This window comes from Erpetoichthys calabaricus, chromosome 3, assembly GCF_900747795.2.
Source record: "Erpetoichthys calabaricus chromosome 3, fErpCal1.3, whole genome shotgun sequence".
NCBI classification, from domain to species: domain Eukaryota; kingdom Metazoa; phylum Chordata; class Cladistia; order Polypteriformes; family Polypteridae; genus Erpetoichthys; species Erpetoichthys calabaricus.
In genome coordinates this window covers 57,759,232-57,785,233 of record NC_041396.2, presented here as the reverse complement: position 1 = coordinate 57,785,233, position 26,002 = coordinate 57,759,232, and the positions used below count along the sequence as shown (strand labels likewise).

The 26,002-nt window shown below is 37.0% G+C and overlaps 2 protein-coding genes across 4 annotated transcripts in view; one reads left to right on the top strand and one right to left on the bottom strand.

The window, feature by feature from the left end:
• The window catches only part of ddx1 (DEAD (Asp-Glu-Ala-Asp) box helicase 1), a 54,471-nt gene that overhangs the window by 18,407 nt on the left and 10,062 nt on the right, over positions 1-26,002 (top strand). The window contains exons 12-22 of the mRNA XM_028796842.2: positions 293-407; positions 2,209-2,347; positions 4,043-4,103; positions 6,124-6,222; positions 6,455-6,544; positions 7,000-7,188; positions 7,491-7,542; positions 8,868-9,014; positions 10,046-10,137; positions 19,292-19,364; positions 23,889-23,961. Coding sequence (XP_028652675.1) covers positions 293-407; positions 2,209-2,347; positions 4,043-4,103; positions 6,124-6,222; positions 6,455-6,544; positions 7,000-7,188; positions 7,491-7,542; positions 8,868-9,014; positions 10,046-10,137; positions 19,292-19,364; positions 23,889-23,961 — 1,130 coding nt within the window. The remainder of the gene's footprint in view (positions 1-292; positions 408-2,208; positions 2,348-4,042; positions 4,104-6,123; positions 6,223-6,454; positions 6,545-6,999; positions 7,189-7,490; positions 7,543-8,867; positions 9,015-10,045; positions 10,138-19,291; positions 19,365-23,888; positions 23,962-26,002) is intronic.
• LOC127527300 (syncytin-2-like) lies at positions 10,824-18,080 on the bottom strand. Of its 3 annotated transcripts, none has more exons than XM_051925596.1 (2): positions 18,033-18,080; positions 10,824-12,740 (listed from the first exon to the last, which is right to left on the bottom strand). In XM_051925596.1, the coding sequence occupies exon 2, from the start codon at positions 12,194-12,196 to the stop codon at positions 11,123-11,125; it is 1,074 nt and encodes a 357-aa protein (XP_051781556.1). In that variant the 5' UTR covers positions 12,197-12,740; positions 18,033-18,080; the 3' UTR covers positions 10,824-11,122. The 3 variants fall into 3 exon arrangements, with proteins under 3 accessions (XP_051781556.1, XP_051781558.1, XP_051781557.1); XM_051925598.1 differs by lacking the exon at positions 18,033-18,080 and adding an exon at positions 17,712-18,025; XM_051925597.1 differs by lacking the exon at positions 18,033-18,080 and adding an exon at positions 13,586-15,595.

Below are 26,002 nucleotides of genomic sequence, written 5' to 3'. Positions count from 1 at the left end.
TCATATTTACTTTAGGATTTTATAAATTGTTCTTTTTAATAACAATATCCTATTAGCATCTTGTTTATCGACTTGAGCTGTTTTTTTCTTTGTATTCTGTTTGTACTACTTAGTTATTTCAGTCTCTCAATTTTTCATTGATCTTTTGTAGTGGTGAGATCTTGATTGTGAGCATGACAAATTATCTCTTTAATTGTATTTGTGTATGTTTTTTTCAGCTTTCCTTTTATTGCAGAGATGTTTTCCGAATTTTCACAACTCAAATGTTGTTGTTTTTTTTTCCTTCATGTAGAATGCAGAGCTGAAGTTTAACTTTGGTGGTGAGGACTTTAAACACCCCCCCAAAGATGGATATATTGCGCTTGACAAGGCAGCTGATGCTCATGTGGTTAAATCAAAGCAAACTGGTATGTAGTTTACTAGTAGTGAAAAAGGAACTATGTCTTCATTTTAACCTAAAATTTGATTGATTATGTGAATCGAGACTCTAGTTCCAGGTAACACATTAAGTCTAACATATTATAAAGCACACTTCAGTTTACAAGATCAGCCTGCTAAACTGTTACAGACTTCAGTAGGGATGAATTAAAATCCAAACTTCATTTACCAAAAATGTACTGAAATTAAGGTAGTCACTCTTTTGAACCACACAAATATACTATAGGAAATTTAGCAGATCAATGCAAGTTTCTGACAGTTGTTCTGTCATTGTATATTACGTATAGAAAAGGGAATGTAAAAGAGCAGCAGACTATTAAAACAGAATGTACAATCACTCATCCAATATTCATTTTTCTAATCCTCTTATGCAGGCCAGGGTTGCAGGGCAGCTGGAGCCTATCCCAGAAATCATTGTGAGCAAGACAGAAACAGTACCTGGGTAGGGTGCCAGTCCTTCGAGGATGAACACACAGATATCAGGGGCCAATTTAGCAACACCAGTTCACCTAACCATGTTACATGTTGTTTGACTGGGAGAAACCTGGAGATCCCAGAGTAAACCCAAGTGGACATGCAAACTCTGCGAAGCAAGCACTTGGAGCATGGACCCTAGACTTCTTTTGTGAGGGCCCAGTGCCACCCATTTGTTGAATCATTAAAATATACTGTGCATAATTTTTCAACCAGTTTTTTAAAAAGCACACAATGAATCCACAGCATTATGGTTTTGAATTTCTTGTAGTCTGTGGATATGTTGTGAAGGAAGTATTGTTGAAGAGAAAATTACAGTAATCCAGATGGGATAGAGGGTTGAAAAGGGTGTTAGTGTGGAGAGTTAGTGTTACAGTTTGGTGTTGAAACACATATGGTCTTAATGTACTTAATTAATGTAAAGTCTTTTATTATACAGCTTACCAATTTCTCAATTTTTGGCCACAAAATCTGCCTTTCTAACCAGGCATGATTTTTTTTAGTTTGCCAGAAGAAACCATTAACATTTCTATGTGACTGTTTATATGCACATATAAATCTGATAATTAGCATTGACTAAAGCATATAGCAAAGCATTCAAATAGGCATTTATGCATATTTTTCTTTCCGGGGTAAACTAGGCAGGTGTAGTTTTGTGGATTTCAGCCTCTTTCCAATTTATTTAATCATATTAATTCTCCTGGATAATGTAAGATGGAGAGAGAATTATCTTTTATGATGTTTTCAGATTTCATTGAACAATTGCCTTTCTGTGTCATAAAGCTAATTTGACAGAGTGGCATTTTTTAAGCTTGGGATTTCTCAATCCCCTCCAGTGAATAAAATGTAACCACATTGAAGTGACAGGCAGACCTTCTTCTCATGAACAAAATGGGCTATCAAGTTTAAAAGCTCACAGAAGGACTGGCAAAGTCTGTGTGCTAGATGCGGAAAAGAGTAGACATATTTATTATAATGTTACAAAGCAGAGAATCTGCACTTTTATCTTGTATGAATCATCTGGTAATATTTTATTGCAGATATAACCAGGATTGTGTTTACAATTACTTAGATAGGCTTGCATGTCCTGCAGGTCCCTTCTGCAAAAAATGTGTATCCTGTGGGTTAAATTCAAGAAAATATGGTATTTGCTTATTTTTAAATCTATGTGTTAAGATCCTTAAAACTTAAACTTCTAGCTTATATGATTTTAGATTAATTAGTTATGCAAGTAAGAGGAGAAGTTTAAATATTTTATTTGGTAAAATTGGTTGCATTTGTTTTTTCTCACTTCAGGCAGTGCACAAGTATCTCAGGCAAAAAATCTTCCTAATGCCCCCAAGGCACTTATTATTGAGCCATCTAGGGAATTGGCTGAACAAACCTTAAATAATGTCAAGCAGTTCAAGAAATATGTTGATAATCCTAAAATTAGGTGAGTATCCTTTAATCCAGATCATGTTGAAAATGAGTTAAAACTATAAAGTAATTGAAAAAGTTTATTTTGAATACATACTATAGTTGTGTGTGCAGGTTAGAACAGTGGATTTCTCTGCGTCTCTATAGTAATTGTTCTGAGTCCAGACCAGACATGGTGGGAAAGGTTGTTGATAAATTCTCCCCTCCAGGTGTATTGTTGGTTTTTCTTTGGGTACTTCAGTTACCTCCTTCATTCTAAAGTCACTTTATCAAATAAAATTTTTACTTTAACTACATTGGTATTGGATGTATGAGTGTTCTTAATCAGGGTGACACAATGGTTACTGCTTTAGACTTACAAATCTGACATTTTGGTTTTGAATCCCAAGTAAGTATTGTATACATTCAGTTAGCACATTCTTCCCGTGTCTGAATTGGAATTTCTTTGGGTACCCTATGCTTTTCACCTCCAAGTACTAAACATGTACAGGCTACTTTATGTGAGTACTGTAAATTGGCCCAGTGTTAGTAGGAGTGTATGAGTCATTGGGCCCCGCAGTTGTCTGATTCCTTGTCAAGGGTTGTTTGATGCCTTGTGCCCAGTGCTGCCAAGGGAGCTCCATCACTTTGTGACTCTGTATTAAGTGGGGTTTGAGAATGTTGAGTTCTGAATGAGTGTGTGTATGAATATGTGCATCCTGTGATGAACTTGCTGTCAGTGCAGGGTTGGATTCTAGCTTTTACCTTTTGGCCCCAAGATGCACTGGGAACTCTGCAGCTTTTGATATAGTACAACATAGATGTCCACATTGTTCCTTTCCTGTGTACATTTTGATCCACTTGTATCAACAGTCTTGCAGCATCATTTAATATTATTTAGCATAAAGCTGCTGCTTTGGGGCTATGTCATTGTCACTGCTTCCTAAAAGACCAGGACATTTTTTGCACAGCCATCCACTGTGTGGTTAAACTATGAAATGGTGAGACTTCTTTCATGTATCTACATCTGCATTTTAAATTCAAATTATGAATATGGAGTAAAGACACACAAGATTTTAACACATGAAGCGTGAAATGAAAGTTCCTAATCTTATTAGTACTGAAATTAATACAACAGGGCTAAATAACTAACTGTTAAAGAAAATTAAATATATAAAGACATTTAGAAATTGATACCCAAATATCAGAATCACATAATCAACCTTTATTTACTATTTACCAATAATAGGCCTGACATCTATAATTGTGCTGTAAAATTTATGAAGGCAGGAATATCTCCAGATCTAGACAGATATTGGGCTGAATTTCTTAAAACTGCAATATCAAATATCACTTTTAATGCTGTTCATATTTCAAGGGACCTTGCAGAGATGCCAAAATCTTTGCAGCAGGCATCTGTATTTTTGTGTTAAAAAACAGACTTTTGCTTTTGTTGAGTACATTTCATCCGGCCTTCTCTTAAGTCGAAAGAGACATGATATATATATATATATATATATATATATATATATATATATATATATATATTGACAAAGAATTTGTATGCTTAAAACTGAATTTCATCATACAATGTCAAATTTAAGTTAAAAAGTAAAATGTATCTGGTTTGTACATTTGTATGCTGTCTTTATTTTTCTCTTTCAGCTGTCTTGCTTGGAATTTAGAAATTACATTCATTATGTTTAATTCTGTTTTTTTATATTCTTTCAAGGGAGCTTTTGATTATTGGAGGTGTAGCCGCTAAAGAACAGCTAGCAGTTCTTGAAAGTGGGGTAGGTATTCTGTGGAATAAAATTTAATTTTAAGATCATCACTTTTGTAAATGACAATTGGATGTTGTACAATAATTATACTGCTAGTCAGAAGTTTTAAAACCCATTTTTTTATTTTAATAGAAAGTCCAGTAAATAACTTGGTACAAAGATGAGCAGTAAACTGTCAGAGATGTGGAAAAGAAAAAAAAAAAACTTTAGTTTACCCAGAACTGAAAAGTAATATAATTTTCAGAGAACAAGTAATGGCGTAACAACTTGCAGCTTTTTCTGCAAAAATGGAAGTTAGTTAGGTGTGAAAGTTAATGCAAACAATTCCTACAGGTGTTCCAGTCTTTGTTGATCACTTATAACCCCTCTATCTATATAAAAGCAGTGTTGGGACAAACTTTGTTGCTAGAGTCTCTTAAGCATTATTTGGAAACTATTGCTCTGCAGGAAGAAGTCTATTGCTAGCATAAAGGTAAGAAAAAGGCAATTAACAAAGGAACACAGACAGACCATTATAATACTTAAAAATATAGATTCCTTTAGGGAAATTGCACAGAAAGCCAAGGTGGCAGTAATTAATTTCCTACATCATCAAAAGGTACTTGGAAACTTTGACAAGAATAGCTCTGGCTGACCTAAAGCCACAGCAGAATCAGTAGACAAGTTTCTGAGAGTCAACAGCTAATAGGCACCACATAGGACAATAGCTTCAAGAATAGCCTAACATTGGCCGAAGTAAGCAAGTTTCACTTTCTGTTGTGAAGAGAAAACTTTGAACTGCAGGGTTTAACAGGTCAAGTGGCAATAAGAACGCCATTGAATCATTCGAACTATTACACTCCAAATGTAATGTCCTATCAACACATTTTTTCCACAGTTTTCAAAGCATAAACTTACCTAAATGAAATCTGCCCAATTTTCCTCACTGCCCACCTGTTTCTATTCCACAAGAAATATTAATCAGTCTTAAAGACTCAAACAGCATTTCTATAATATATAAAAAAAACATTTCCCTTCCTTTCAAAGGTCCCAGAGAACAGTGGGAAAAGGATTTCTTACTAAACATTTCTAACCCATTAACAGCTGTGTTTGGTGTATTCCCACATGGACTTAAAATGGAGAAGGACAAACAAACCGAAATTGCCTTTACTTCACTATTGACACATAGAACTTATCTTGCTCAACTGGAAGAATACTAACTCATCTATTTTTAAGTCAGTGGATAACTGATGTTATATACAATTTGAAATTGGAAAAAATCTAATTCTCACTTAGAGGATCTGTGCAAAACTTTTTTAAAAACCTGGCAGTATCTGATCAATAACATTTTAGAGTAAGCCTTTCTATTAGGGAAAAGGATTCTATTCCCTTTTTTCTGCTCTTAAAGTTTACTCTGGCTATTGGCCTTCCTTTCATTCCCTTGGGTGGGGGTTGAATTGAATTTAGTTTTGTTATGTTTGACATGTTTTTATGGAATATTACTTACATTTAATACAATCAGAATAAAAAAATAAATGTTAAAAAAATGTTAAAATAATGATAATGATTTAAAATATACCAATTTATTTTGGTTTTATTGAAATTTACACAGTTTAATGCCTGAGTGTGGAAATAGAGATTTTCAAGTGAGAATATAAGCATGATTATAATTATGATGTATCCAATTCCACTATTATAATAGCTGTTCAGCTCACTTTATATCTTGTCCAAAAATGCCAGTGCTCAGGTTAAGAGTGATGCAGTAGACATATCTGATGACTCTAAATTATATAAAAATAGGAACAGGCAGATAATTTGTTTCAGAAAATAACTCATTTTACAATTTTTACCCTTTTTTATATTTTTGATTATATTACCTTTTTCCTTCCATCTGAAATTACTAACAAATTAGATATTATGTAGATAAAATACAAAAATACAGCGGTTTTTGCATATACAATATCAATACAATAAAACTGAATAAACTATAGTATTCATACTATTACTTTGTAATGTTTTTACTTTGCATGTTCATCTTTTTATATGTTAGGTGGATATTGTAGTTGGAACTCCTGGCCGAATTGATGACCTCATATCCACAGGAAAAATAAATCTTTCTCAAGTTCGGTTCCTGGTACTAGATGAAGCTGTATGTGCTTTTTTTTTTTTTTTTTTTATTCATTTTATTAATATTTTGTTATCCTGTCATTTATATGTTTAGATGTTAAATAATTTTTAGTTTATTACAGATTGATATAAGGCCAAATACCTCCTTGCATCTAAATCTGTGCATGTTTCTTGTTTTAATGTAATTTTTCTTTCCTTTAAAATTGTCAGACTGTGTTTTTCATATCTTTAAAATGTGGCTTTTTTTCTTTTAGGATGGTCTTTTAACAGCAGGATACACAGATTTCATCACACGAGTTCATAACCAAATCCCACAAATAACATCTGATGGAAAGAGGCTTCAGGTACATAAACAAGTTATGGAGTTGCAGTTGGAACAATATATAAATGACTTCCTAATGTTAACCATGTATATTATGGTGTTATTTTTTAAGAGGTTAATAGACATACATTAACAGAATATGCTTGTTTTAATTGGGTCATTGTTTTCTTCAGTATAAGTTACAGTATGTGTACAAAACAGAAAAGATTTTCTTATTGAAATGCCAGAAGTTAATCTTTATATAAAAAAATATTGGGCATCATTATTAATGATGTCATATACAGCTAGTTGTTGATTTACAAAACGTTTGGTTCCGGTGGAACGAAGTTGATTTGGATGTAAGACAGACTGCTATATGTATTCCAACCTGACTGTATGTTTTGCACTCTTGCAGTGTGCATGTAACAAATGTATTCTGACTTTAACATCTGTATAACAGTATAATTTTGATTTCCTTTTTAATGCCTCTTTCAACAGGTGATTGTATGTTCTGCAACTTTGCATTCATTTGATGTAAAGAAGCTCTCAGAAAAGATCATGCATTTCCCCACCTGGGTTGATCTGAAAGGAGAAGACTCTGTACCAGAGACTGTTCATCATGTTGTGGTTCCAGTAAATCCTAAAACAGATCGGCTTTGGGAAAGACTGGGAAAGAACCATATTCGGGTATGTGTGTTTTTTTTTTTTTTATCATCTTTCAAAGCATTTTTCAGTAGTTTTCTCTAAAGTTTAATGTTCCATGCTCTAGGTTGCTTTACCAGCTTGTCAAACTTAGCATGTCTTTCAGAACCAATGCAGTTTCAAGAAAGTAGGCTAGGGAACTCTCGGTTTTAAACGTATCATTCATGTTTTTGCCTTAATCATCCTTAAAATCTATTTGCAGAATAGTTTTGATGAACACCTAACTTGCGTGCAACAAGTGCCATTTATATACATATCTATACATTCATGTCTTTTTGCCTTTTCAGACTGATGAAGTTCATGCTAAAGATCACACAAGACCTGGTGCCAATACTCCAGGTATGCACTAATTTGTTTACTTGTTCCTTTTTTTTATCAGTCATGCAGAAATAATACATTTTTTGCAGCTTAATCCAGATAATAAGATACTGATGTCATTATAAGGCAAGTTTAATTTTTTTGGAACTGATGAACATGATTTTTTTCACTCACTTCAACGTATTGACAATTACTAGGATGCACTTAAACTTGTAAGACTCTCTCATTGTTTGTATGAATGATCACATAAAAATATAAGAAATAAAACATATTTTTGATTTGCCACAATATTTTTTTAATAAAGATTATAGTTGTGTTAAGATTAATTAAAGTTAGTCTTTAAAAAGTTATGTAAAAGGCAGCATCACATGATACAACTTTTCCAACGATTTTGAGTCATAGGTTTCATTTAAATAATCTTAACAAAGTTGCAGCAAGTGGTTGACGGTTGCAATATGCACCAGTGACCCATCAGCTGAGTAGTGTGATCCCTCAGAGACTCTGCCATAACAGTGTGTGACTTGATACAACTTAATCAAAATGGTTAGATTATAATCCTATCAAGTCCACTAGTTGTGTAGTGGACTTTTTTGTCTTCAAGTGTTAACAGCTAAAGAATTCTCAGATGGAGGTACAGAAGTAGTTGCAAAAAAGTAGAAAAGCACATACTTTGGGCTGTGTAAACAGATGAGAGGCTTTTTGAACTTTTGAGCCATTTCATCTTTCTCTTAGTTCAATAAAAGAAAAAAAGATGGAGCGAGATACCAGCTGAACACAACATACCCAGCAGGTACTTGTTCAATCACTAGGCTAACTAGTGAAGTTCATTTGATTGCCTGCCAAAATGAAGAGATCCTGTGATACTTTAGTACTAAGGAGACTCAAAGTCGTGATGAAATGTAATGGTGGATCAGAGGCAACAAGAGAAATCAACTGCAATAAGTAAATTTGACATGCTCTCTGATTTGTTTGTTCTATGTGTTTTGCACTTTCGTTATTTCTGGGAGAAAACATCCAAGCCTGAATTATTTCTTGTATATTTACATTTTGTAAGTTATATAGTCTGTCTGTTTTTCTTGTCTCTTTCATGGTGATGCACTAATGTTCTTCCTATATCCATGTAGATTTTCTTTGGGTTTTCCCATATCTCAAAGATATACAATTTATTCTATTTAGTTACACTAAATTGTTACATCCTGGGTGCAGATGATTGTGCTTATAAATATGCCCAATGATGGCTTGATGACATGTCCATCGTTGCCATTGAATTGCTATGAGCCTGTAGTGAAAAGTATAAGTTACTGCCTTTTCACTTTTTGTCATCTTTAACCTTTTTTCACCTTCAGAAATGTTTTCCGAAGCTATTAAAATCTTGAAAGGAGAATATACCGTGAGAGCAATTAAAGAACATAAGATGGATCAGGCAATTATCTTCTGTAGAACAAAAATTGATTGTGATAATATGGAGCAGTATTTTATTCAACAAGGAGGAGGTAACTTTTATTTTAAAATGTTTTTGCTTATTAATACAGAGTGGTGCATTAAATTATTTATTATAAAGATAATTTCTGTTTAGTTATTTGTAGATGCTTTTTTGAAAGACATTTAACAAAAAAACATTTTATTTAATATAGTTCTAATAAAATAATGTGAAATATTTATGCAAAGTTATTTTTAATTTATAGATTGCTTTCAGAAAAATGTAATCAGAAAAATGTAATCACAGTCCTCTAATTTTGAATTGCTTTTTAGTATCTAGTTATTCATTATTGACTCCCACAACTCATACAGTAAAAATTACTTGTCCTGCAATTGCAGTGAACTTCACATTACATAATTCCATCACTCTACCAATAAAAGGCAAATTTATATTAAGGCTGTTAAATATATTGAGGGATGATGCTGTATATGTTATACAATTTAGTTGAATGTATTAAAGTTATGAGTAACTACAGCTAGCTGCACTTTTCTCTTTTCTGTATCATGACTGTTGCCCATATGGTTGTTGCTGTAATATTCCTGTGGTATCTGAAAGTACATTACTGTGACACGCAAAAATTAATTGACTTTTTAAATTTCCTAATCACCCTGGTATGTAACTTTAATGTAAAAGCTTTGCTTTCTTGTTTTTTTCAGTTATAATTTTTTTGTGGTTTAGGTTACTACCAAAACACTGTAAATCATACTAAATATAAAGTCTGCAGATTTTAGCTATACTTGTGTTTTATTTTACAAAGTTTGCTTAAGTTTTCCTGCCCTTTTTTATAAATTTTTACATAGATGCTTTATGTCCTTAGTTCAGTTGTAATATTTGTTTTTTAAGTGATATAAATAATTACGTAGAGTGGCCTCTCATGCATGCATTGTCATTTTACTAGTGACTTATGAATCTTTGCTTAATTCATTAATACTGCAACAAATCAAAAATGTATTTTTTTTTTATATTTAAATTCAACCAATAGATTTATTAATGCTTTTAATTGTTTAATTGTAATGCTATTAATGGTTTTATTTGTTTTTAAAGGACCCGATAAAAAAGGGCATCAATTTTCTTGTGTCTGTTTGCATGGAGACAGAAAACCAAATGAAAGAAAATACAATTTGGAACGGTTCAAGGTATCATTTTATTTCTTTGTTGGAGGCATTGTGATCTGCTTTTAAGTACCGTAGTTCAAGATGTCTCTATGATATCATTTTTAATACAGAAATTGCTTACCTCCATACTTAATGTTTTTTTCTTTTCTTTTTTTTTTTTTTTTTTTTAAGTAACCCAGAATGTTCTGAAGAGTATGACTTTTTCCATTTTAGATTAGGGTCTTCAGAATATCTACGTGTTACTCATAAGGATTAGATGAGACATTATACATTTTAAAATGTTTTACATTTTGATTGCCATAATGATTGCCTGTTGCTCATCATTTATTCTGGTTAAACTAAACTGAATTCTTTTGTGACTGTAGCCGCTGAAGTATAAGGTGAGATCAAGCACAAGTAAAACGCGTGCTAAAAGAAATCTTAGTCCAAAGGTTCGTTTGAAAATTATTTAGTGAACGTTAAAAGCAAATAATCCACACAAGAATAAAGAAAAAAGTTGTTTCACACTTAGAATAAAAGGCAAAAAAAGGAAAAATGTATCTTCTCTAAACTTAGCTTTTCTTGAGAAACTTTAGTTATTTCTGTACTTAAAAGTTCTTTACTTCTTCTTCTATACTTAAAGATTCTTACCAAGCAAGGGTAAAATGTCAGAGAAACACAGTCCTAGGACACCGCACTTCATCTGCCTCGAGCGCAGATGTCCTTGTTCTTTTATACCTTTCTAATCTCCTGATCGTTGACCATGTAAGCAAAAAATAGCATCCTGACTCATTGTACTTTTCCAGTTTTTGTAAAGTCATTACCCTAAAGGTATATTTTCTTGTCACACACATCATCAAAAGAAACTTCCAGAAAGTATACATGCTTTTTGTCACGCACGCCAAACACAAACAAGTTTCATCACTCTGTCCTATTTTCTATACACACATACATTTTGTTCAATTACATCTTTTTTTGTTTCCACACTCCTCCCTTTTTGAACAAAAATGATGTGGGCCTATAAATTCTATTTTGAAATGGTTGATGAAAGGGAAAGGGGAGAGAAAATGGAAGAAGCTATACGAGACATGCGCTCATCATGTAGCACATATGCCCTTTCCATAGAGGCGGTAAAGTACTTAGATATTATATAGCGAAACAAAGGGATAATACAACAACCAACCAGGAGGAGGAGACAAAATGTCACAACCAAAGAAATGAAAACAGATCTTATCCATTGTCCCCAGGACCCAAAGGAGGATGCAAACCACTGATCCCAGGGATTTGTAATGCCAGAATTAGTGGAAAGTTCTTTAGAGAGAGCAGTGAGGCCTGGCAATGCACGAGTTATTGATCCATCTGGCGCGGTATTATTTGGAATATATGTACAACAAGCATCACCAAACATAGCACAAACACCTCCCTTTTCGGCAAGTAACATGTCCAAGGCTAGACGATTTTGCCAAGTCATCAGAGAAGTACGATCAAGCTGTTCATGTATACCTTCAATAGCGTCTTTGGTGAAGTTAAGGAAACGTTGTTGGTTATAATTAATCCAGTCTACATTCTTATTAATAGTAATTTGGGGTATGATAGATTCAAAACCGGCTGCGACTTGATTCCTAGCTTTAAATCTGTCTGGGACACCCCTAGGGACTCCAATAGCATCTATGTATACTCCAGGGCCATGTAAGGAGATATCAGTAGGCGTATGGAAAAGGGAGCGGGTATGTCGGAAATAAAAAAGGAGGTGTGGAATAATATGGGGAGTGAGAGGGAGGTAAGGATAGAAGTCTAAAAGGCATAGAAGTCTAAAAGGCATAACTAATTGGATTGGAGCACAGGTACCAGACCAATTAGGGGGAAAGGTGACAAATGAAAAAGTGGATGAAAGGGTAGAAATATTCATAATCCTAACAGGAGAAAAATCTGAACCAAAAGTTGGGGAGATGGGTGTGTGTGCCAGAGAATGAGGGGTGTTAGTAACAGGATTGTCAATCTTAATTAGAAATCTCCCTAAAGGGTCTGTTCCAGATACATATACCCCTAATACATAAATACCTGAGTTACAATGGTTGTCAGCACATACAATGAGAGGCATGTCCTTTTATGATAGAAAACCGATTTTTCAAACCGTATTTTTGGGCCTCAAAAGGTTGATAACCCCAGTCCTCAGTTCCAGTGTTAGCAAAAACCCATTGCCAGTTGTCGCAGTCACTTCCCCTCATACACACGTATTTGTCAGATCCGGTCCACTGGGCTTGTCGACCAGTCCCACAGTTGATAATAGAGCAGAAATCAAACTGCACTGATGTGGTGATTCCCAACGGGAAAGTCAAGGTGACCAGGGCAGTAGACAAGGGAAAAGAAAAACATAGTAGCACAGCAATCAAGGGTGCCATCTCTTGCAATGTGAGGCGTGAATCCAGGCAGGCAGTCCCTCAACTTTCACGGCGTGTGGTGTGGATAGAAGAATTTGGAATGGTCCTCTCCACCTAGGCTGATGCCAGTGTTTCCTCCGAGTATCTCGAACCAGGATCCAGGTGCCCAAACGAATTGGTAAATCCTTGGAAAGGGGGCTGGTCCTCCAGGCTTGATCAACCTGCTGGTGGATTTCCTTCAACGAGGTTCGCAAACCTGCAAGACTAGAGAGAAAATCATTGGGAGAAAAGGTTTGTTAGTGTGTTTATGAGTCCAGACTCCATCAGAGAGGGACCCTTCTTTGGACCATTTTCTCCTTTCGATATCCGTGGCTGCATTCTGTAAAGAAATAATTTAATTATCAGGGTCCTGGTCATTTCTCTGTTGGAATAAAGAAATTGGTGTGTTATTATATGCAGCCTCTTTAGCAAAGTGGTCAGCTAAATCATTCCCTTTGCTAGCAGGATCCTGTTTTCCCGTGTGAGCTTGACACCCAACAATCGCTAGCTCCGATGGTTTGGTTATAACTTCTAAAGGGATTCGATCAATTTCTGATGTTGGATGGGTTTGCCAGTACTGGTCTTAATTTGTGCTTAAAGGTTATCTATGCAATATATTTAAACGCGTCTTTTCCTTCATGCTTATTATTAACAAGGAAAACATACGTGCTTGAACCTTTATTCGTATCAAGTGTGCTGACCACTGCGTCACCATGCTCTTCCTTTATAGTACCTAAAATACACAACTTCCATTCATATCACAATTAGACACACACATTCATATCACAATTAGACACATTCCGCTTATCGCCAAAAAACTTGTCTCCCTTCTCATGTAATATTATTAAAAGAGCATTTTCCCTTCAAACTTGATCAGGGTTTAAAAGGAAAAATACTTTTGTATATTTACAAGCCTTAAACAAAAGTGGAGACAATTCATTTGCGCCAAACCAATTACACAAATCGATAATTATCTTTTTCAGTTTTTTAGTTAGAGCTCTCCAGGACTGGTCTTAAATTCCCTTAGTTTCCATAGTGTTCCATGATCATGGCAGACTCCAAAAGCATACCTGGAATCTGTATAAATTGTTACGATCTTCCCTTCGGACAGCTGACATGCTTAAGTGAGTGCTACGAGTTCAGCTGTTTTGTGCACTTAGCTTTATGAAATTTGATTTGCTTCCAGCAGGCGGTCCCCTTGGACCACTGCGTAACTGGTTGAGGGCGCTCCATTTTTCAATTGTAGCATTTGACAAAGTACAGAGTACATTCTGATACTCATAGGGATCCCTTTTAATACACTCTATAACATACAAAATCACCCAAAGCATTTTCAACACACTTCACCCCAGTATTATTCTATATTTACACTATATTTGGAAACAATGCAGCAAAGGAAACAGAAACGAATGGACTCTGAAGAAAAGCAAGTTCAACTCTTCAGGACAAACAAACATAAAACAGCCTCTCATGATGTTAGCTGGTGTTAACACAATCCTGCTCAGCTAAACGGCGCCGGTTTCCAGATCAAGGAGACTTCGTTGGCGAACTGAGTCAGCGACAATCAAGGAAGAAAAACTTCCGTGGCGATCCAATTACGACAACAAGGACAAATCCAACTATCGAGAAACCACACGGTACGATACCACAGCAAAACCGCATTCCCAGAAAAAAGGCTACAGTCACAGAGAATATTAACTCACAAGAAAAAAGAAAAGGACAGAAGAAATTTCATGAGAACTACATCCGTGCTTGCTAATACAGCTTCTGTTGTTGCAGCCACAGCACGAAGACACGGAGGAAATGCTGCGGCCACTGGATCCAGTTTTGTTTTAGAAAAAATAAGTCACCGGTCTTTGTTTATCTCCATGTTGTTGCGTCAGTACTGAATTCATAAATCCCTGCTTTTCGTCCACGAACAAAGTGAATGGACGAGAATGATCAGGCAAACCTAGCGCGGGCGCAGATAAAAGAGTAGTTTTGAGGTTACAGAGCCTTCTCAGCCAGTTGTTGCAACGGCTGTGCTCTTTCAGTAAAATTTAGAACCCACTGTCTGCAGTGGCTGTAATGCGATTTTACAGTTGTTTTGATTAGCTGCAGCTTAACTTTTAGAAACTTTATGGCCATTGTCCCCCAAAAACAGCAACAATTTCTGGGTATTCATTGTACAATTTTTTTTTTTTTTTTTTTTCTTCTGTAGCGCTACTGTATCCCGTCCGGCCAAAAGCCTTCTATCTACATACTGTATCCCGTCCGGCCAAAAGCCTTCTAAATTTTTTTTTTTTTTGGGCAAGAGCTTAACCATAAACACAAAAGGGCTTCTCTGTATCCCTGAGGCATGACGGTCCATGTCCATCGGCGGTACCGCGTTTGACGAGATCGGGATGTACGGCGGAGATGCCAGCCTCTGCTTCGGGAGACAAAGGATATTGGGCACGGTGCGGGCGGAAGGAGGACTTCGGGTGGATCACCAGAGGCTCACAGTGGGCTATCCTTTGAAACACTACTTTAGTTATTAAATGGTCAGGAGTATCAAAAATACCTGGAGTAACTTGTAACCAGTCTGTTCTTTCAAGGCATTTTTCCACCCATGGCCCTATTTTCTCCCATTAACAGTGTGTGATTTAGCTAAGGAAAAATGAGGCACTATGCCGCCAAGATAATATATGTGCTGTGAGCATGTAAGATGAACAGAAGCAGCTGCCTTTGTGGATGAAATAAAAACACAGTAGATGTGAAGGGTTTCGGGGCAAGTACCAGAAGTAAGGAAAGATTCTAGCCAGGTGGTGTCTACTTCTATAGGGAAGTATTGGGCAGTACAGTGTAAAATGTCAGGGGCCTGTAAATTGGGAAAAAGACAAGGGGAAAAAGAATGTAGGGCTTTGAGGAGAATGGTGTGTGGGGAAATATCTAAAGTCCATGCTGCAAAAGAGGGTTTGGGATAAGGGGTAATTTGACACAACAACTTGGGGGTTGAACAGAAAAAACAAAGCTGATTCAAAAGAAAACGATGCAGTAAGGTATGTCCGCCAGGACGTGACTGGACTTGAAGAGGTTTTGATACTTGAAGAAGATGAGGTTGTCCAGAAACAGTAAGCACAGTAACAGTTTTGTTCGAGGTAGGGACCTTTGCCAGCAAGCGAGTGGCACCAGTATCGATTAAGAAAACAGTCTTAGTGCCATCAACGAACAATGTCAGTAAAGGATCAGTCTCTGAATTATGGGTGAGCAAAGGTAGTTGAAAAGAGTGGCTGGAGGTCCCAGTGTTTTCCTATGGCCAGTATTGTTAGTCAGGGGTGTCAGAGGAAACAGGTGGAATAAGGGGAGGTGGGGGCTGTTGCTGTCTGTGAGGGCACTCCCGACGAAAATGTCCAGTTTCACCACAGGCGTAACAAGAGTAGGAATTAACATTGGGATTAAAGGGAGAGGGAATAAAAGGATTCTTAGTGTGGTCAACAGGAGGAGCTCTAAAACCACCTCTTCCTCGTCCTCGTCCCCTTCCTCTAAAGCCATATCCTCGACCTTGGTCAGGAGCATTCCTGGTATAATAGTTCATCTGTGCTACCAATAATTTGGCATGAGAGTCCGATTCGGCATGTTCAGCATGTCGTTTGACTTCATCAAACGTGGCACTTTCCCACTCAATACAGGAAGTGCGGACTTTGTTTTGTATATCAAGGCGCAAGCCGGAAACAAAAGGTGGAACTGCAGCTCGGGTGCGGTCATCAGCATTTCCCAAGCCCGAGTGATTAGCCATAAGGTCTTGAATCCTATGTGCCCATTCATCAACTGTTTCGTCTCTCTCTTGTTTTGCAGCAGAAATAAGGGACCAGTCCGTTCCTTTTTTATATGTTTCTGCAATATTTTGTCTCAACGCCTCCCATTGTGAGTTAAATTCGCCTTCTCCACCTATCCCCTGTCCTCGAGTTAAAGCTGGGTTCCATACCCATGGAATGTCATTGCGGACACCCCTGCTAACAGTGGCCCATGTGGTCCCAAACTTTCGACGAAGTACCTGGGTCCATTCAGCAGCATTAGGCTTATACATGCTATCTAATTGATCAAGTTGTTCAACAAATTTTAGTCCTCCTACTTCCTTTGGATCTGGAAGTGCATTCACGACATCTTTTAGTTCTTGGATGTCCCAATTCCGATTTATCATAACTGTTGTGGGATTTTGGGGTCCAGCTGGATGGGCAGGGTTATAATGGGGATTGGGAACTTCTATTAAAGGGCAAGTAAGTGAAGGATTAGAGGAGAAAAAAGTTGGAGCTGGTTTGTGAGTGGAGGTTTGACTTCGAGTGCATTTGGAGACGGGGGTTTGTCTAGTACAGGGTGAGTCTGTGCCTGGGGAATCATCAGGGGAAACTTCTGCTAGTTGTAGTGCAGGGGGGGACAGTCGGAATGGGGAATAGAGGAGGGGATAATAGAGGTGTCTGAGGTCGGTTCTGAGGAGGGGAAAAAAATAATAGGATAAATCTAAACCTGTTTTCTTTTCTATAAATTTTCTAGGAGACCCATTTTTACGGGGCGTCTGTTGATCCTCCGAAAATAATCCTTCCAGCACTAATGATTTTGATCCCCCTGTGCGGCGATTAACAGGCTTACTGTTATAAATTCCCATTATGTCCCCTTGCTCTCCCGGGTTCTGTATTTAATTTTCCAACTATATACTGATTTGTCTAATCCCTTGTACGTATGAATCAGCAAGGCATTAAGTGTGCCACTCACTAAACCTAAACTGTTCCCTTCTTAGTCCCAAGGGGAGACACCTAACTATCGGTCCTGTCCCAGTTCCCAGGAGAACACGGTTTTGTTGCTTATTCTGTATGTAGATTTATTTATTTCGTCCTAACAGCAATCCTGTAATCTGTGCTCTTTTCGGTTTATATTTCCATACCACCCCGTTACTCGTCCCGTTAGCCTGTCCGCTCACATCCCCGGGTTCCAGCTCAGGTGACTTCGTGTCCGATTCGGTTCAGCAGAATACTACATCAATACGTCCAGCCGAGTCTAGGATATGGGTGAGGCCAGTATCCTTTCGTCAGACCTTTCGTATGCGTCAAACTGCTTGGGTCAAGTCTCCATCACCTTAAGCAACCCGTTGAGATATGAGTATGACTAGACGGTCAACAGGAAACTCGCCCTCCCGTTATTTAGAAAATAAAAAATATTCGGAAATCCCCCGGTGCTTACCCCAGCCTGGAAATGTGCAAGCTCTGTCTGGAAATCCGTTCAGTCACCGTGGATGTAGCAAAGAGGAGACCAGGGGCTCCTCACGCAAGAACTGTTTCAGGACAGGGCAGTCCTAACTTTTGCCGGAGCTGCATGCTCTGCTGCCGGATATCTCAAGTTAACGGCAGTCCGCTGGTAAGACGGATCACTGAAATGGTCTCGCTGGAGGAGTCGACCGGCCGTCTCTTGCCCCACGTTTGGGCGCCAAAACTGTGGACGATTTTTGTGACTGAAGACAGAGAAGAAAATTAAAATTAGTCAAAACCTTTTATTAATACATACCAAGCAAGGGTAAAATGTCAGAGAAACACAGTCCTAGGACACCGCACTTCATCTGCCTCGAGCGCAGATGTCCTTGTTCTTTTATACCTTTCTAATCTCCTGATCGTTGACCATGTAAGCAAAAAATAGCATCCTGACTCATTGTACTTTTCCAGTTTTTGTAAAGTCATTACCCTAAAGGTATATTTTCTTGTCACACACATCATCAAAAGAAACTTCCAGAAAGTATACATGCTTTTTGTCACGCACGCCAAACACAAACAAGTTTCATCACTCTGTCCTATTTTCTATACACACATACATTTTGTTCAATTACATCTTTTTTTGTTTCCACAGTACGCTTTCAATGTACGGCGTAGCACTTAAATAAGTGCCGTTTTCTTACAAATTACTTAACACACTCAAAAGGCCCGTAGGCACAGGCACGGTTTAATACCTTGAGCCCTCTACGCCTTACACATGGCAAGGCTGGTCACTAACTGAAGAATAATGTTTAGTCAGAGCTGTTAGAAATGTCAAGAATATACCAATTCAATTCTACTTATGAGGGTTGTAGGAACCTCCCATAGATTATGCATTGTCATCTAGTAAAATATTTATGTAACTAGGAAATGGCTCTTACAGTGACATTATGTGTTTAAAAATTTATTCTTGTAGTAAAATGGTTGTGTAGTGTATACTGTACTTTTTTTGTTTTTTTTTTAAAGACAAGCACTTTACATTTTTTGTTAAAAAAAAACATAAGAATTAGGTTGTCAGCTAGTACAGCTTATAAAAAAGCCATGGAGTATGCTAATCATTGTCGAAAAAGGCCAACAGAATAATGGTTTAGTGTGCTAGCCGAAATAGAAGGCAAGAAAAGTTATGGTTAAGCTGCAAAATGTACTTGCAAGGCTGCATCTGGCACACTATGTCCAAGTTTGATCTCCATTATTACATAAAGGATGTAATAGTGCTGGAGAAAGTCTACAGGAGCTTTTTGAATTATTTATAATACAATCATACTCGGGAATGATTGCAAGAGCTGAATATATTATTCCTAAAAAAATGAAGTTTAAGAAGTATAATAGTAGAATGTTTAAAATAGAAATTTTAAAATGACAAACATAAATAAAGTTGATGCTGTTACTTGCCCTTTAGAATAGTTAAATGTAGCATGTTTCAACTTAGAATTGTATGTTAGATTGGAGTTTATCACATTTTTTTCTCAAAATGTATTTTTCCTTTGTATTCACTGCACCTTATTTTCTTTTTATTAGAAACAGGAAGTACGATTTTTGATATGCACTGATGTTGCTGCCAGAGGTATTGATATCCGTGGTGTTCCTTATGGTAAGTTAAAATCAATAAAATTAAAAGATTGGTCAAAGGCAATAAATAGTTATCTAATGGCTTTAAAAATTGGTTACATACAAACACAGCAGGGTTTTTCAATTACTGCTGACATTACAAATTCCAAACTAAAGCTAAGAATTCTAAAAGCTGAGACACTTAGATACATACTAAAACATTCAGATAAATTTCAGATTCACAGTGCTAATACCACACAATTGCAAAGAGGTGATATTTAGTTGAAAAAAGAATGCATATTAGGAAACAGTTTTATAAACCTTTAAAACAAATGGTTACACTTCCAACACAAACAACAGACAGAGAGGATATCCAGTTGGCAAGGAGTTGACAGGGCCAGGAAAAGACTACCACCATGGTGGAACAAGGACAACCTCAGAAATACAGGGAGATCATTCAACATCCATTCTTTCTGCTGAAGGAGGAAAACTTGATTTTAAACATAACAGATCTTACTGTAAATTGTCTTTTGTATACCTGTTCTTTCCAGTATAAAAGCACAGTTAATGTACCAGCCACTTCAGATCGACAGTATCACATTCGCCTCACTGACCCCTAAACACAAAGTAGTGTGCTGAGCCCCTTTCTGTACTTCTTGTTCACCACTGACTGTGTTACCAGCTGTTCCAGCTCCATAATGAAATTTGCAGATGACACCATCCTTACAGGCCTGATCACCACCAATGATGAGACCTCTTATAGAGAAAAGGTGTCCTTGCTGATTCAATGGAACCAGGGCAGTAATCTCACCCTTAATGCCAGCAAAACCAAGGAGCTAGTCATTAACTTCATAAAGCAAAGGCAGACCACAATTCAATCTACATTTGAGGGGATGCTGTTGAGAGGAAGAATAGCTTTAAATATCTTGAAGTGACTACTACTGACAAACTGAAGTGAGTAAAACACAATTTGGCTCTTGTCAGAAAGGCTCACTAGCTCCTTTACTATTTCAGAAGTCTTAGGACAGCTCTCATTTCCCCATCTGTTCTCACAAACTTCTACTGGTGCACAGTGGAATCTTATCCTTGCTGGATGCATCACATTGTGGTACTGTATGATACATGCTCAGCTCAGGATCGCTAGGATTGCAGAGGGTGGTGAATGTAGCACTGAATATTAGTACTGAGCTGCCTTCTGTTCATGACATATGCATTAGTTGCTGCCTTAGAAAGGCAAACAATATGATTGAAAACCTCATGCATTCTACACAAGTGCTTTTCTCACTCCACGGTATGGAACTGTTGACACTTGAACCAGATGATTCAGGGCTAGTTTCTACCCACAGATCTTTAATCTTGCTGAACAGTCAGTCATAAGAGCAAATATTGTTACGTAATTGTGTGTGTATGAGTATATGTATGTGGGTGGGTATATGTGTGTGTGTGTGTGTGTATATATATGTATATATATGTATATATATATATATATATATATATATAGATAGATATAGATATATATATATATATATATATAGATAGATATAGATATATATATATATATATATATATATATATATATATATATATATATATAGATAGATATAGATATAGATATATATATATAGATATATATATATATATATATATAGAGATATATATATATATATATATATATATATTCACGGCATTCGTAGTCTGTGTCACAATCTGATTGTATGGGTGGTTACCTACCAGGTAACACTTGTGGTTGGCCAGCAATCTGCTAACATCCACCACGGTGCCCTCAGTTTGTGAGGAGCAGATCATAGAATGGTTGAAATAGTTTACTGTCAAATAAATGCAAAGAGTACGCGACACGTGTTTCGCCCTCATTCTGGGCTCATCAGGCGTACACACTCCACTGCACTCCCTCTCGGGAATCAAACCTCAGACGTCAGCGCCAGAGGCGATGCCCCTAACGTTGCGCCACGGCGTGTGGTTCGTTTATTTGACAGCATGTAGATCGGGGTAATTACAGTCACGGCATTCGTAGTCTGTGTCACAATCTGATTGTATGGGTGCAACCATATATATATATATATAATAATATAATATAAATAAAACTAAGTTTATTTAAATACCTCAGAATTGATTTTTGAATACTTTATCTTTGCTTTATTTTTCACTTGCGCTGTAATATGATTGCATATTCATGTAAAGAAGACAGAAGCTTAACCTCCTTAGCGTTAAACTCATGCAGTAAAAGTAGTGCTACAAGCGTTAGTCCCGAGTGTCACTCAGGCAACGATACAGATGCATCTGGCGTAAGATCTGAGGTTTATTCGGGCTGTAGAAGTGCCAAAAGCATTAGTGCTGAGCATTACTCGTGCAACGGTATAGGCATGTCTTGTGTAAGCATCAGCCCCGAGCATTACACGGACAACGGTGTAGATACGTCTTCTCCCAACCTCATAATGGTGACTCATCACTTTCAGGCAGTGAAATTGAAACAGTCTGAAACCAAAAGTGATTCTGGGGTTCCCAAAGAGACTCTCATGTCACTCACACATGTGCAGTGTGCTGTTCAATTAGTATTATTATTTGTATCATTATACCTTTTGCACTTCTGACTTTGTTCTTTTAATGTTTTGCACATTTTACAGTAGAAAGATGACATTTAATAAAAATGTAATTTTTCAAGCCAAAAAAATGTAATGCTTTTTGCATGTTTTTTTTTTTTTGACACAAAATGTAGTGCTAAAGAGGTTAAGTGTATAAAATAGTGATATAAACATTTTCAAGAATACCTCCTTAGCATATAGATGTACTGTACTGAAAGAAAGATAAGTGGCAATATCAGTTATCTAATGCTTAAAATGTAAAGACTATGTATTGGGGGGATCAAAAGATGACATGATAGACACAGCGGTTGTCTTCTGCCTTGCAGATTCAGTTTTCAGTATCTTCGCACTTTCCTAAACAAGTGATTATCAGGCTAACTGGCAATTCTAAATGGGTCCTGTGGTCGTTCTAATGTGCGTGTATGGACCCTTTTTTTAAAGAGCAGTTAGTGGGCCCTTTCTGAAACAGTGCATTGAACATATTGTTGTCGCCTCTGATCCTTAGCAGGTACAATACTTGGGCATTTTAATTTTTATGTAAATGATGTGTTTACTGCATAGTAGTCATCCAGTGATGTTACGGAGTGGGTGATGGGTGAGGTGAGTAATTACCATTACAGCGATCCCCCGCCTATCGCGGAAGTTATGTTCCAGACCCATCAGCGATAAGTGAAAATCCGCCATATATAAAGACCATATAAATAAATATTTTTTTTATAGTTTAAGTCTTAAAATACCCCTCCCACACGCTTTAAACACATGTAAACTTATTAAAACACACTATGTAAACACATGTGATATGTGGATGTCGGGCTAAGGATATGAGTAACATCTCTCTATTATAAAACATTTTGATGTTATGCAAGACAAGGCAGTGAGACATAAGGACAGCTGCTGTACAGGCTTTTAAATGATTGACACGCAGAGCGACAAGCAGAACAAGCATCTTAGCAGAAGCAGCACAAAGTCCACTTCTCCTTAGCGTGCATTCAGCTCCCCCCCCTTCACAACGTGAAGTGGCAGGAGCGTAGCACACCTCTGTGGAGCAGGGAAGGGGTGTGAGCAAAGCGTTCGAGACCAGATGATCACGGACAGACACTTTGACGACATGACCTACTTACAAACAATTTAAAACAAGTTCACTGACATCTAACCTAGCAGTTGTTGGAATGCTTTTGACAGACAACCTTCAGGTGCTCCCAGCTCTTAAAACAACAACAAGCAGAACACGCAGCATGCCAGCAGCAACTGCAGAAACCCAGCAGATGATCCGAGCACTTCTCCTTAGCATGCGTTCAGCCCTCACCCCCCTCCTCCTCCTTCAGAACGCGCAGAGCGACAAGCAGAACAGGCATCTTGGTAGAAGCAGTGCAAAGCCAGTAGCTGATCTGTCCACTTCTGCTTAGCGTGCATTCAGCTCCCCCCCTTCACAAAGCGAGCGGCAGAGACAAAGTAGCAAAAGGACAGCTGCTGTACAGGCTTTTAAGTGATTGCCGCAAAGCGTGACAAGCACAACACACAGCTGGCCAGCAGCAGTAGCAAGACACCAGCTGAACTGCTTGCATCTCTTTAGCATGTGTTCAGACACCCCACCCCCCTTCACAACGCGAGAAGTGTTATAAGTGCCCTGAGAAAGAGATTTAACCACGCCCGGGGCAGGAAATAAAGGACAAATATTGTTTTTACAAAAGTTTTAAAGTAAAAATGAAAATAATGCATATGTAACAATTCCCATGAAAATAATCTCTTTAAATTGTTTATCCAGTAAACCAAACCCGGGGGTGGGCGAGCGAAGCGAGCAGGGGGCGGATCCCCCTATTAATAATAATAGTATTAATAAATCCGCGATGTAGCAGGGGCGCGATAACTGAACCGTGATATCGCGGGGGATCACTGTATTACCTGTATTATTGTAATAAATATGGTAATCAACTTTTCTTTTTTTTTTTTTCCCTCCCCTTGGGTAGTTATCAATGTCACCCTTCCAGATGAGAAGCAGAACTATGTACATCGTATTGGAAGAGTAGGCAGAGCTGAAAGGTAAATGTCTTTGAGAAGTAACTGGTTGTGTTGTATGTTTTTGTTAAACTTCAATTAAATATTTTCTGCTTTCTTTATTTACTTAACATATGATGACTTTAGTCTCATTATGTACAGCGAATTTTATGGTAATGTTTCCGTAGCAGTTTCTTTGATGTTAGCATAGAATTTACAGCCTGTGTTGGAACACTTTCAGAATTTTCACATTTTGTTTTTTTCTTAATGTTTGTTTTTAATGTTTAATTTTGTTGAAATACAAAGTGCCATCCAGACCTTGCAGAAAAAAAGATTAAGTCAGTGACTGAAATAGTGAGGGGAAACCGGTAAAAATTCCACAATTGCTTTAAAATAGCTACAGATTTCAAGCAATTAAGTAGAATAAAAGTTTTCCTTCATAATATCATGAGAAAACATAATACTTTTCTGAAAAGAAAGAAAAAAAAACCACAACAAATATCTTCTGGTTTTGTCTTAAGTTTGCTAGGCTTCACTTAAGTTAATAAGCAGTAAGAAAGGTTGCTTTAGAGGAGTCTAAAATGAATTTTGGAAAAATCCACAATGAGTGTTTGTATGCTTCACAAAGTATCCAAACATATGGTACCATTACACATGTCTTTACTGAGCACCAGGAATTAATGTTGCAAAGCCCATGCAGGTTGTATAAAATACCTTGTCTGTTCTTGCACCTTACGATAGGGCTTAGGGTAACCTGGTTTAAACTTGCCAAATCATCCATTTTGTAAGGCAAGAATGTTATCGGGTATTAATCCATGTCTCAAGATTGCACAAAATTTGTTAGTTTGTCTGTTTCTTTCTATAAAGGAGATTCGGCATTCTAAAAGAAAACCGGTTCTGCACCTCATCTTGATGAATTTAATGCCTCTGAGATAACCTTTCACCTCCCAAGAGCACAGTTTCCTTCAGCTTGTGAATGTTGCCCACAGCACTTTCATTTTGAGAATCTACTACTTTCGAATATATTTTGTTTCAGGATTTAGACAAATAAGTTATTGTTTTATATCAGAAAAATATGAGACTATGAAGATGAGGATACATTTACTATTATCGGAGAACCATATTTGTAAAAGCCAGAATATACTGAGAAGGAGATCTGACAAATGTAAAGAGGAAAGAACAGAGAAAAGGGCAGAATTAGAGAGACAAAAAAAGCAAAATATGCAACTGGAAGAAACAGTGATTCAACAGACAAGTGGTGATTGGTGGTGCACATGTAGAAAATTGGATTTTACGGCCACTCAAGAAGAATGCCTGTATTACAGGGAGAGGGACATGCTGCTTCTGTCACTGGAAAACATAGACGTGACTGTGGTTGTGAGCCAGTTTGGTTTCAATAATGGGAGATCGGGAATACATTTTTTTTCCCTTTGGCTACAAGTACTTGTGTACGTGGAAGTGAGCACTACAGACTTGCATGTCCTCTTTCAGTAGGTCTTCCATTTGATTGCTCACATTAAACTTATAGCGCTTATAAGAAGACATAACTATAAGGTGTTGTAGTTACCATAAAGAAGTTGGTGAAAACAGAATGCTTTGTTTTCTGAATGTATGTTTGCATTCTCAAGCCATTTTCTGAAAAGAAGAAGTTCCTCCAAGCAGTTTCAGACTTCATTTAGTCCTGATCAGGTTTCATATTTACATCTAAACTCCACCCATGGTGGGTGGCTGTGAGCAGATGAACAAACAGAAAATGTATTCTTACCTCAAAGAAAATAGTTGCAAGAATCAGTTATACTGTAAAATAATCATTTTGTAATTTTCTTTTGTTATCTCAAGGATGCCAAATGAAACAACTAAGGCACATTTTCTTAAATCAAAACCTTTTCTGGTTCAAAGTTTACATATTTGGGGAAAAATAAGCATTTTTTTCATGCTTGGACCTGGGTTACATAAGTCCGATTGTAACAACAACAACATTTATTTATATGGCACATTTTCATACAAAAAAGTAGTTCAAAGTGCTTTACATAGTGAAGAAAAGAAAAATAAAGGACAAAATAAGAAATTAAAATAAGACAACATT

What these genes read in the sequence shown, in the direction of transcription:
- LOC127527300 (XM_051925596.1), bottom strand. Translation starts at nt 12,196, where the DNA reads ATGCCTCTCATTGTATGTGCTGACAACCATTGTAACTCAGGTATTTAT.